Raw genomic sequence first — 12,853 nt, 5'->3', positions numbered from 1 at the left:
GCACTCCAGCCTGGGTGAAAGACTGAGAATCCTTCTCAAAAAAAAAAAAAAAAAAAAAAAAAAAAAAAAAAAATTAGCCAGGTGTGGTGGTGCGCACCTGTAGTCCCAGCTACTCAGGAGGCAGAGGCAGAAGAAACACCTGAACTTGGGAGGTGGAGGTTGCAGTGAGCCAAGATTCTGCCACTGCACTCCAGCCTGAGCAGCAGAGTGAAACTCTGTGTCAAAAATAAAATAAAATAAAAAAATACAAAAGTTATCCAGGCATGGTGGCAGGTGCCTGTAATCCCAGCTACTTGGGAGGCTGAGGCAGGATAATTGCTTGAACCTTGGAGGTGGAAGTTGCAGTGAGCCGAGATCGTGCCACTACACTCCATCCTGGGCAACACAGCAAGACTCTGCCTCAAAAAATAAATAAATAAATAAACAAAATAAAAAGGAAATAAAAATGATAGCAGGGGCTGGGCATGGTGGCTCACGTTTGTAATCCCAATAGTTTGGGAGACTGAGGCAGGCAGACAGCTTGAGCTCAGGAGATTGAGACCAGTGTGGGCAACATGGCAAAATCCTGTTTCAACAACAACAAAAAAATACAAAAAATTAGCCAGGTGTGGTGGCACGTGCCTGTAGTCCCAACTACTTCAGACTACAAGGTTGAAGTTGGAGAATCACTTGAACCCGAGAAGTTGAGGCTGCAGTGAACCGAGATCATGCCACTACACTCCAGCCTGGGTGACAGAGTGAGACCTTGTCTCGAAAAAAAAAAAAAAAAAAAAAAAAAAAAAAAAAAATTGATAGAAAAGAGGTACATTTCAGGCCTCAGTTTAGAATATATCAAACTTCCTAGTCTGCTGTGAGGGCCAAAAAATTAGGAAATGTTCCTGGGAGACAGTAATTTTTTTATTTTTGAGATAAGGTCTTGCTTTATTACCCAGGCTGGAGTGCAGTAGCACAGTCATGGCTCACTGCAGCCTCAACTTCTCAAGCTCAAGCGATCCTGACACAACAGCCTCCTAAGTAGCTAGGACCACCATTCTTGGCTAATTTTTAAATTTTTTTTATAGAGATGAGGTCTCACCATTTTGCCCAGGCTGGGCTCAAGTTATCCTCCTGCCTTGGCCTCCTGAAGTGCTGGGACTTCAGGTGTGAGCCCCTGCACTGGGCCATAAATTATTTCAAATAAAATACATCTGCCAATTTTTAAAGAAAATTATATTGTCTAAAGTAACTCACTCTTGGCCAGTTTACTATAGAATTTGTAACACAGTATTTAGACATTAGTATAAAATTTGTTCTTCCTATGGTTATGAAAAAATTATATTTCTATAAATGAGTCTGTATAAGAAAGGCATGTGCATTCTGAATCACATTAGAGCTTTATGCATCATACATAGAGGCACAAATTTAAAGTAGCCTCCTGGCCAGGTGTGGTGGCTCATGCCTATAATCCCAGCACTCTGGGAGGCCGAGGCGGGCAAATCACTTGAGGCCAGGAGTTCAAGACCAGCCTGGCCAACATGGTGAAACCCTGTTTCTACTAAAAATACAAAAAATCAGTTGGACATGGTGGCGTGCACCTGTAATCTCAGCTACTCAAGAGGCTGAAGTGGAAGAACTGCTTGAATCTGGGAGGCGGAGGTTGCACTGAGCCAAGATGGCACCACTGCACTCCAGCCTGGGTGACAGAGCGAGACTCCATCTCAAAAAATAAAAAGGAAAAATAAAGTAGCCTCCTTTGGGATTGCATCATTCTCTAATCTCAAACAAAAAAGGTAATTACAGTATATGTATATAATTAAGGTTTTCCAAAAACATCATCAGCTAAGCACTATTGCTTTTGTCTACTGTTGAGACACTGAGCATATATTTCAATTGGACAACATTTAAACTTATCACTTACCCTCACTCTCTTTCTACAGGGATGCAGACAGTCCAGTGGTTAACATGGCAGGCTTGGATTTGAATCCCGTTCTCTCATACAATAGATATGATATGTAGGCAAATTTACCAATTCTCTATCTCTGCTGCAAAATCCTTATCTCTTAGGTAGGCATAAATATTAATCAAAGTTTAGATTTATCAAGTGTTTACTAGATGCCAGGCACTGTTCTGAGTGCTTTATAACATACTTTTTTTTTTTTGAGATGGAGTCTTGCTCTGTCGCCCAGGCTAGAGTGCAGTGACATGATCTTGGCTCACTGCAACCTCTACCTGCTGGGTTCAAGTGATTCTCCTGCCTCAGCCTCTCAAGTTAGCTGGGATTACAGGTGTCTGATACCACACCCAGCTAATTTTCGCATTTTTAGTAGAGACAGGGTTTTACCATGTTGGCCAGGCTATTCTCAAACTCCTGACCTCATGATCTGCCTGCCTCGGCCTCCCAAAGTGCTGGGATTACAGGCATGAGACACTGTGCCCAGCCAACATACCTATTTTTAAATCACTCTATGAGGCAGCAGTATTAATCTCTCTACAGATGAAGAAGCTAAGGCACTGCATCAGGTAACTTGCCCAAAATCACAGATATTAACAGGGAGAAGTCAGGTCTCAAACTCACTTGCATCCTACCTCTTACTGTCTGATCTACGTGTTAACTGAGATAATGTACACAAAGATCTCTGTAAAGTGCTTGGCCCACAGTAAGCATTCAATAAAGGTTAACTAACTATTGCAGTTATTGAAAACTTCTTATATACATCCTTATACACACTCCAGTTATGGCCCCATAGGTGTGGATAGAAACTCATCTAGATAGGATGGCAAGGAGAAAGATAGGCTTAGAGAAATAATTTTAATAAGTAAGCATTTACTTTGCAAGTATAACTTTCAGTTATCAAAAACCGATCGGAAAAGCAGTTTTAATACTAAAAACCACAGGAAGAAGTGAAAAAAGAACAGAAAATTTGAAGTATAGGTAATGAATAATGTAAGGATGTGAGGATAAACACGCACAAAACGAAACACTATTGCCATATTCAAATGCCCTCTGTACTTCAAAGTGAATTTAGGCTTTCTCAAAGCCTAAAAACACTAGTAATATTAAAAGTGCTGTGATTTCAACAGTCATCTTACTGCAGGGAGATCTAAACCTGAATACAGGCCAGGTGCAGTGGTTCACACCTGTAATCCCAGAACTTTGGGAGGCTGAGGCAGACGGATACCTGAGTTTAGGAGTTCAAGACCAGCCTGGCCAACATAGTGAAAACCTGTCTCTACTAAAAATACAAAAATTAGCTGGGTATGGTGGCAGATGCCTGTAATCCCAGCTACTCAGGAGACTGAGGCAGAATAATCATTTGAACCTGGGAGGCGGAGGTTGCAGTGAGCCAAAATCACACCACTGCACTCCAGTCTGGGCGACAGTGAGGCATCGTCTCAAAAAAAGAAAAAAAAAAAACCAAGTTGCTCAGGTCCCAACCCTTGCCACACTGTGCCTGTCAACTACTGTGAGTCCTTTAAAAAGAGGCTATACTTACCTCACTTTATAAACTAAAAACTAAGGCCCAAAAAGGCTAGTTAACAGCCTAAGGTCAAACAACTCGTATTACAATCAGGACAAAAACACAGATTTTTCCCGAGCCATATCCATTTAATTTTTTTTTTTCCATGAAGCACTCAAGACAGTGTAGTGGGATGCTTCTGAAAAAGCACCCTGCCTCAACTAACTCCAAGCACCAGGATGACTTCATGACCAATTTTATTTAAAATTTCTTCCCAAAGAAACAGTGTTCATCACTGCATTTTCCCAGTGCCTATATTACTATTTGTTGAAAAACTAAGACCCTAGCCACTACCCTCAAACCTGAAAGTTACAAATAAAACTCCAAATCATTAAAGTAACTTCATACATTTATCCTTAAAAATCCTCCTCTGTGAAATGTGTAATCCATCAGCCCTATTATCTCACAGCCCATTTTATAGAACCTTCGCTACAGTCTGAAAAAGAGTCTACTGTATAGAATTGTAATTATATTTAATTTAAAATTCAAGGACAAACATAAAGGACAATCCCCCACATTTAGGAAAACAACTTAAAATTTTCTGGCCTTTTGCTGAATAAATTCTTCTCTGCCCCTATGCAGTTTAATAACTTAGATATGCTGTGTTAAGGCTACTTGGTATTATCAAGTCCCCTACAAGAAGCCTGAAAAACCAAATGAACTTCACCATCTCTACCAAAAAAAACACAAATAGTTACAAGAACTATTAGTCTTCAGTGCCTATATCTCTTACCCTTGGAACTTAATAATTTTTCTCCTACCAGCAACTGAGTGAATCAGGCAGATTCAGAGGAAGCAGGCCCTGGCCTTTCAGAGAGTGAAAAGAGCCACAGGAAACTTCTCATTACAAAAAAAAAATAGGCGCACATACATTTAACCATCAATGGAGCAACAGAGGGCTCATCTTGTGCTTTCAAGACCTACTGTCAAAAATATTTTACAGTTAATGAAAGGTCAAATAAAGCAACAATGGAGAAGGTTAACAGATCGATTAAAATTACATGTGAGAATTTGCAAAGATAAGATGGCTAATTCAAATACAGCAGCTGCTATGTTTGACAAACCAATTTTCCCAGCCATCTTCTCCCTTCTCTCCCCATCTCTCTCAGACACACATACACACTCCCTTATAATAATATCACTGAAGTGTTGTCTAAGTTAATCTCATTTTAGCAAGGAGGAAACATCCCCAGACTTCATGTCTATGAAGTATCTGGGCCAGGCATGGTGGCTCATGCTTGTAATCCCAGCACTGTGGGAGGCCGAAGCAGGTGGATCACCTGAGGTCAGGAGTTCGAGACCAGCCTGGCCAACATGGTGAAACCCCGTCTCTACTAAAAATACAAAAATTAGCCAGGTGTGGTGGCATATGCTCGTAATCCCAGTTACTCAGGAGGCTGAGGCAGGAGAATCACTAGAAGCCGGGCAGTGGAGGCTGCAGTGAGCCGAGATCATACCACTGCACTCCAGCCTGGGTGACAGAGCAAGACTGACGCAAAAAAAAAAAAAAAAGAAAAAGAAAAAAGAAAGAAGTATCTGGTGGACTGGGCATCTTGTGATGTTAAGTGGCAAGCAGAGAAACCATTACACAAATTAATTACCAAGAAGGCTGACATCCTGCTACCAGGCTCCATGTTTTTGTTTTATAGACGCTCTAAACTAGAAGCATATATTCATTTTTCTATACTTATATCTTTTTCAGTGATGCAAAAAACTGTCTAAAAGTACATTTGGGTACAGGATTGAAGAAAATGATTAGCATCAAAATATTGTAAATGTTTCCAACTTTCAAGTCTTTCATCAATACTTTAAGAATCCCACAAATTCACTTAGTTTCATTATTCTTTAACTGTATTTTACAGTAAAAGAGCAGTTTGCAATATTTTCATGGGAGTATAACATGGTTAGACAAGGCATCAAGCTACAATGTTGACATATCCTCTGCCTTAAAAGTCTACAGCTTCCATATGTCCTCAACATGTAATATCTTATTTTTCAATACTTCCAGTCAATGCAGTCGAGAACTGCCAGACAGAACAGCTCTCTCCATTGCAATCATATTATATCCTTCCCTATAAACAGCAGCCTGCTTCCACCATTTATTTATACGTAATCATGGGTCATGGCTTGCTGGCCCAGTGAAAGACAGGTGGTGTCCCAAGACTCCTAAAGTACCGTCATTTCTCTAATGTATATAGCTGGGGTTTCATCAGGGCATGAGTTTTATAACTAATCTTAGGTTTTCAAGAAAATTAGGGAAGTTATTTTCTAAGGACCCAAAGGTGTCCTTGGGAGGACTCTTGTTAAACAAAACTTCCTCCTAGAGCTCCTTGCCCCTTCAGTTAAATAACCTCAGAAGTCAGGAGCTGTTTTCCGGCTTAGCCATTAAGATACAAAAACAAAACAAAAAACCTCCCCACGATTGGGCACTCTTCTCTAACATAAACCTATCCTTGCACCACTAGGCAACACCTTTCTCTAAAACACAACATTCAGACTGCCCTAATTATGCTTGTCATAATTAATTTGAAATGAGTTATCCTAAATCAAAAGCAATTATTGAGTGGTTGCATGCACGTGTAATCCCAGCTACTTAGGAGGCTGAAGCAAAAGAATTGCTTGAACTTGGGAGGCGGAGGTTGCAGTGAGCTGAGATTGTGCCATTGTACTCCAGCCTGGGCAACAGAGTGAGACACTGTCTTAAAAAAAAAACAAAACAGTCATTATTGAACTGACTGCATTTTAAAATAATACCACTCCCCAATTCTCAAGAGTAGAGACTGACATCCTTTCTCTTTAAGGAAGGAATACAGTCCCTTGGATTAAGAACCCCAACAGGCCACAGGCATGGCAGAAAAGGCACACATTTGGATTAAGACAAATCTAGGCTTTCATCGGAGCTTGGTTACTCAGCTGTTTAGCCTTGGTAAAGTCCACAGGACCTCTTTAAGTCTCATTTTCTGCCTCAATAAAATAGGTATAGAACACCCACTGATCTCAACAGATAGTGAATAATAAATATTAGTTACAGTCCCCAGAAAAAGGGCTGAATGGAAAACCGGATAATCCTTGTTACATGAAAAAAGGGAAAATAACACTTCTGAAAGCCTCTTTAGTAAGTGCCAGGCACTTTGTTAGGCCCTTTCTCATACCATCTTACTCAAATCTTAAGACATCCTTTATTTCCCCCACCTTCCTTTTTAAAAGAGGTTAAATAACTAAGCAGGTCATCAGAAGTGGTGAGTCCTATTTTCAACCTAGGTCTTTCTGACTCCACTCACTCAACAGGCTATTTATTAAGTGGCTTACATGGATAATTTTGAAAACACATGCTACTTCCAAACCGTGGTTTCAACAGAAGAGAAGTTAGAATTGCGCACATCTTTATAAACATAATAAATTCCAAAATGAACACTGATGATTAGATCTTAATCAAGCCTACCACCATAATTAAGGTTTACTATCTAAAGCACCACAGTTAATCATCTCGAGAATAGCTGTCCTTATACAGAAACCATTATTTATAAAATCCAGGTCAAACCTAAGCTGCAGTATGGGCCACCAACGCACACACACTAATACAAACCTCAGCTCTGACCAACAACCAAGGCTACTGCTGAAAACTGTTCAAAGCGGTCTTGGTGGCACCTGCATTCATTTAAGGACTGATTCAGTGCCTACTGTATAAATACTGCTTCCAATAGTAAACTCTTGTAAAAGTCCAAAGGCAAACATATCAGTAACAAATTTCACCTTTCACTTGGATTTAGCCCCTAAGAAGTATACTGTACATTAGAGCATAACATAAGTTTTAAATGCACTGTGAAACCAAAACATTCCTGTGACTCACATTATTGCCTTTCTAAGATGCACACATGCCCACACATATAAAACTCGGCAGGACACCCCATTAAAACCCATCCATAGCCCCTCTTACAGAGAATTCACCATTCCCAGGTAAAAAACCTCTTACTGAGGAATTTATTTATGTTTTAAGAAATTTCCCTTTGAAGTACTAAAAAAAAATTTCTCCTCGTTTTAAAAACACTGTCCTTTGAGGAATTTACACTTATCAATTTATAAAAATTTTACTTACAACTTCACACTAAAAGGACACATCTTCTAAGTCCTTTAAATTCTTGCAATAATAAGAATAAATTAATTTTAAAAACTTCTCTATTTTCCTTTATCCACTAATTAAGAGTGCTCACAAGATGTGTGGTCCTGAACTAGGGGTGGCAAAGAAGAGAGTTCCAAGATATTGTCAAAGCGAAGGACCTCGAAAAGCTTACAATCTAGTTGTACAGTCTGTTCTATTAAAAACAAACACAAACCTTTCAACAATTTACTAACCATTTTGAACAAAAATAGGTGATTTTAAGTTGAAACTTTTAAATGGACAGGGAAAGGAATACTGTAGGAAAAAAGACCAAAAAATAGATTCATAGAAATGAAAGAAGGAAAAGGACTAAGTATTCTAAGTGACCAAAGGACTAAGTATTCTAAGTGACCAAAGCACTAAGTATTCTAAATAACATATCCTCAAAAGTAACATATCCTCAAGAATGTATTTGATTTATCAGGTAAACCTAGCTTGAAAAGCTATAGCCAATTCCACAAACTAAGTCAACAGAATAACACAAACATGACACAACTTCTATAAAAATGTTACCTTAAAAATGTTACTGCAAACTATTAAGAAAGCAAAGTTAAATTTAATTAGCTGAAGACAAATACATGGCTAGCATCCTATACACTTTCATTATCATGCCCATGGCAGACATCACCAATCAATCACACCACACTTCCCTCCCTCCCCCAATATAATCTAAAGACACAATCTTCCAGTAGAAGTCAAGATAGGCATTATTACTGAAACTATTCGTTGTCCTTGATAGCTATTTTTCAAATATTGAAGTTGCCGGGTGCAGTGGTTCACAACTGTAATCCTAGCACTTTGGTAGGCCGAGGCAGGCAGATCACCTGAGGTCAGGAGTTCAAGACCAGCCTGGCCAACATTGGGAAACCCTGTCTCTACAAAAATACAAAAATTAGCCAGGCGTGGTGGTGGGCGGCTGTAATCACAGCTACTTGGGAGGCTGAGCAAGGAGAATTGCTTGAACCCGGGAAGTGGAAGTTACAGTGAGCTGAGATTGCACCAGTACAGTCCAGCCTGGGCAACAGTGCAAAACTCTGTTTGGAGGGGGCGGGGGGAAGGCTGGGTGCGGTGGCTCACGCCTGTAATTCCAGCACTTTGGGAGGCTGAGGCAGGCGGATCACCAGGTCAGGAGTTTGAGACCAGCTTGGCCAACATGGTAAAACCCCATCTCTACTAAAAATACAAAAATTAGCCGGGCAAGGTGGCACACGCCTATAATCCCAGCTACTCAGGAGGCTGAGGGAGGAGAATCACTGGAATCCGGGAGGCAGAGGTTGCAGTGAGCCAAGATCGCTTCAGCCTGGGCGACAGAGCGAGACTCCGTCTCGAAAAAAAAAAACAAAAAAAAAGTATAATTTTCTGTTAAAGAAAATAAATCATTATGGTCAAGAGAACCTTAATTAGGAACACATCGTTTTAAAAATGTAATCCCCTTTTCAAAGAGTTCTAGAAAATTATATTTTTTGAGAGCTTTTGACTCATTTGAATTAAAAAACCGGAGATAGTCGCTTTTTCTCTTTTTCTTTTTTTTTTTGTTTGAGACGGAGTCTCGCTCTGTCGCCCAGGCAAGTGCACTGGCATGATCTCAGCTCACTGCAAGCTACGCCTCCTGGGTTCACGCCATTCTCCTGCCTCAGCCTCCCCAGTAGCTAGGACTACAGGCGCCCGCCACCACGCCTGGCTAATTTTTTCTTGTGTATTTTTAGTAGAGACGAGGTTTCACTGTGTTAGCCAGGATGGTCTCGATCTCCTGACCTCGTGATCCGCCCGCCTCGGCCTCCCAAAGTGCTGGGATTACAGGCATGAACCACCAGGACCGGCCTGACAGTCGCTTTTTCTGAGTATCCAAAAAGTTAAAATCAGACAGGCCCACTCATTAAGGAATTTTTAAGAATATGTAGTTTAAAAAATATATCTGTAAATCTAATAAGAGAAAGAAGCACTAACGGTTCTTGCAGTTTAAGAGAAATACAGGCCAATATTAACCAAACACTTCTGAGAATATATGTGGTCACTTAAGATTTGTCACTTCCTTCAAAATAATTTAAGGTAGAACAGACTCCCGAAGTGAGATGATAAAAAAGGGAAATAAAAACAGATCCCTGGAACTGTAGGATCATGTTATAGGGGGTGACATTTAGCATACAGTAAACCAACAGGAAGGAGTGAAAATCTGGATTCGGGAAGTTGTAAGAGTACTATGGTATAAGTGAGAAACAAACATTCCTTAAATACTCAAGTCTAATAAAGAAAAATATCTAATATTCTACGTAAAAAACATGAGGCTCTAGCTCCCTAGCCTAACAACAAGGTTCAACTATTATATATACATAAGCAGATAACAACACAATCTTAGGAATATAAACACAATTAAAAGGGGCATTTCAGGCCGGGCACAGTGGCTTACGCCTGTAATCCCAGCACTTTGGGAGGCCGAGGCGGGCGGATCACGAGGTCAGGAAATCGAGACCATCCTGGCCAAGAGGGTGAAACCCCGTCTCTACTAAAAATACAAAAAGTAACCGGGCTAACGTGTTAGCCGGGCGTGGTGGCGCGCACCTGTACTCCCAGCTACTCAGGAGTCTGAGGCACGAGAATCGCTTGAACCCGGGAGGCGGAGGCTGCAGTGAGCCGAGATGGTGCCAACTGCACTCCAGCCTGGGAGACGGAGCAAAACTGTTTCCAAAAAAAAAAAAAAAAAAAGGCGCGGGGGACGGGGGTGCATTTCTCCACCAATCTTAATTGCATTAACAGTAAAAACAGTAACTTGCTTTGAGAAACTACGTGTAGTAGTATCCATTAGGGAAAACTATTTTAAAAGACTTTTTTAGTAAAGTTCCTTCAGCAGAAGCTAGTGAGCAGGCATGAATTACACATTTCCTACACATTCTAGAGCCCCGTATGTATACCCATTCAGACCCTTTTTTTCCTTTTTTTTTTGTTATTTTAAGGATTAGTTTGAAAAAGCTTTTGTACTTCTACAGTAAGTACAAAAATACAACGAACATTCCTGCCTAGAATCTTTACTTCTCCCTAAAACAGGAATGAAACCTGAGCCATCTGTAAAGACCTGATAGTCTAAAAAAAAAAAAGAAAGAAAACACTTCTAAAAAACCTTTAAAAATAAATTTGCATCCGATAGTCACTAGGTGCTTTTTCACTTAGACAGGTCACTCGTTTAAAAATGAATTTAAAATTTGCGTAGGTTGCCACACTGCACAAAGAAGAATCAAAACAGATCAACTTTGCTCCGTAAGACAAACTATTTTAAATAAAGGTGACACAGACAAAGAAGAGTTGATATCTGGGCAGTTATTGCTGGAAGAGCTTTAGGGGTAGAAAAATGCTTATGTAGCCTATGCTTACAGAACATTTTCTGAGAGGCTTTAATTGCGCATTACCAGTACTGAGTAGTACACAGAGCTCACTTACTACTTTTGATAAATGAGGGAGGAAATAAAGACGAAGGTCCTTCAGAGAGTCAATTAAGCAGCCACCGAGAGGGATGAAGGGCAAGGTAGATCAGGAACCCCTCTTGGTTTCCGCTTGTCCAGAAAAGCAACCGTCCTACCTGCGCACACCCGAGACCGAGGCTCCAGCCTTTGGTTTGGCCAGTAAACCAAAAGCGACCAGTAGAGCCCAGAATAGGAGCTCACTCACTCACCTCCTGGATGCGCTTCCTGGCCCGCTGAAGTACTTCTTCGTAGCCCTTCTGCCGCAGCTCGCTGAGGCTTTCGTAATACTCCTCGGGATCATCGGTCTCGGTGAAGAGCACCTGGGAGAGGATCTTCCAGCCGCAGGTGTCCAGGCCGTGGCCCAGGTAGACCTGGAGCTGGTAACACAGAGTGTCGATTTCCTGCTCGGTCATCTCGGGGGCGCCCCCAAACAGCACAGTCCACATACCCGAAGGTTCCTCGGGGAACACCGGCAGACACGGCTCCAACTGCGAGTTCACCGAGCACAGCTGCTGGTGCACAGCGCGCAGGTCCTGGAAAGAGAACAGTCCGGCCCAGCTGCACTCTTCGGCCGGAGACTCCAGCTCGGCGGCTGGCGGCGGCTGCTCCGCGTCCGAGAGCGCCAGAGGCGCCTCGTCCTCCTTCACCATTTCCAGCACCTCTATCTCCTCGGAGACCGTCCCAGAGGCGCTCACTATCCGTACAGAGGACACCGGGGCCTCTCTGGGCGCCGGCCGCGCTGCTGCAGCAGCTGCCCCCGCCGCATCGTCGGCTTCAGATGCTTTCTGACCCGGGATGGCTTTGGCCCGCACTGGGCTCCTAAGACGACTCTCCGCCCCTTTGCTGCCAGGACTCCGCAGCCGCGGGTCCCCCAGAAGGCTGCGAGTGCTCCGAGGAGAGCCGGCCTCCGCCCAGGCCGAGCTCCGCCGGGGCCCGGGGCTCCTAACCAGAGTTGCAGAGGCAATGGCCTCGGGCCGGCCCCTGCCCGCCGGGCTGCCGGGCCCGCGGCTCCCGTCGGACGCAGCTCCGCCGGCCTCGGCGCCCCCTCGCGCCCCCGCTTGCTCCCGGGAGCTGCTCCTCTGCCTCTGGGCCGTCCGGTTGTGGCAGGTTATGGCAAACTTGCCCTCAATCTCGTTCCAGGCCACAATAAAGACGAATTTGTGCTTCTCGCGCTCGTCGAACACATGGGGCCGCACAGCCACCCAGTCCGACTCGAGCGTCTCCTCCAGCGCGAACGACATGGTGGCTCCGGCTTCTCGCCGCGGGGAAGGGCCGCCGGCCCGGCCCGCCCGAGGACTCCCCGTTGGCTGCGCCGCGCCCCCCGCTCACCCTCGCCGGGAGCCTTCAGCCATCTTAGTGCGCCTGCCGGCTCTCCCCGCTCGTTCGCCCGTCCCTCTGCGCCCTGACCGCCGAGCTCCTTTGTGGCGCGGATCGAGAGAAGGACAATAAGCGTCCCGGGAGCAGGTAGTTCACATGGTCACCTGCGGCCGGATCTGTTTACAAGCCCCGCGCTGCCGCAGCGCCCCCGCGCGAGGCCGTGGAGCTGCGACTGCGGCGCTCCGGAGGTGAGGCGCGGGTCCTGCGGGGTCAGGCTGGCGCTGTTTGCGTCCCGGTCGCTCGCCCAGGTCAAGATCCCCGCCCCCGCCCCTGCTGCTGCCGCAGAAAGCCCGGAGCCGGCCAGACTGATGAACCAGTCGCCTAAACTCTGCGCCTCAGCATCGCCACAATGTTGCCATTCGACT

General features: G+C 43.7%; 1 protein-coding gene across 1 annotated transcript in view; it reads right to left on the bottom strand.

The window, feature by feature from the left end:
- JMY (junction mediating and regulatory protein, p53 cofactor) overlaps positions 1 to 12,853 on the bottom strand; it is an 81,434-nt gene extending 68,581 nt beyond the window's left edge. The window contains exon 1 of the mRNA XM_030800534.1: positions 11,321 to 12,853. Coding sequence (XP_030656394.1) covers positions 11,321 to 12,352 — 1,032 coding nt within the window. The 5' untranslated portion in view covers positions 12,353 to 12,853. The remainder of the gene's footprint in view (positions 1 to 11,320) is intronic.

The sequence above is a fragment of the Nomascus leucogenys genome, chromosome 2 (assembly GCF_006542625.1).
Source record: "Nomascus leucogenys isolate Asia chromosome 2, Asia_NLE_v1, whole genome shotgun sequence".
Classification (NCBI taxonomy): domain Eukaryota; kingdom Metazoa; phylum Chordata; class Mammalia; order Primates; family Hylobatidae; genus Nomascus; species Nomascus leucogenys.
This window is presented reverse-complemented; position numbering and strand designations above follow the sequence as displayed.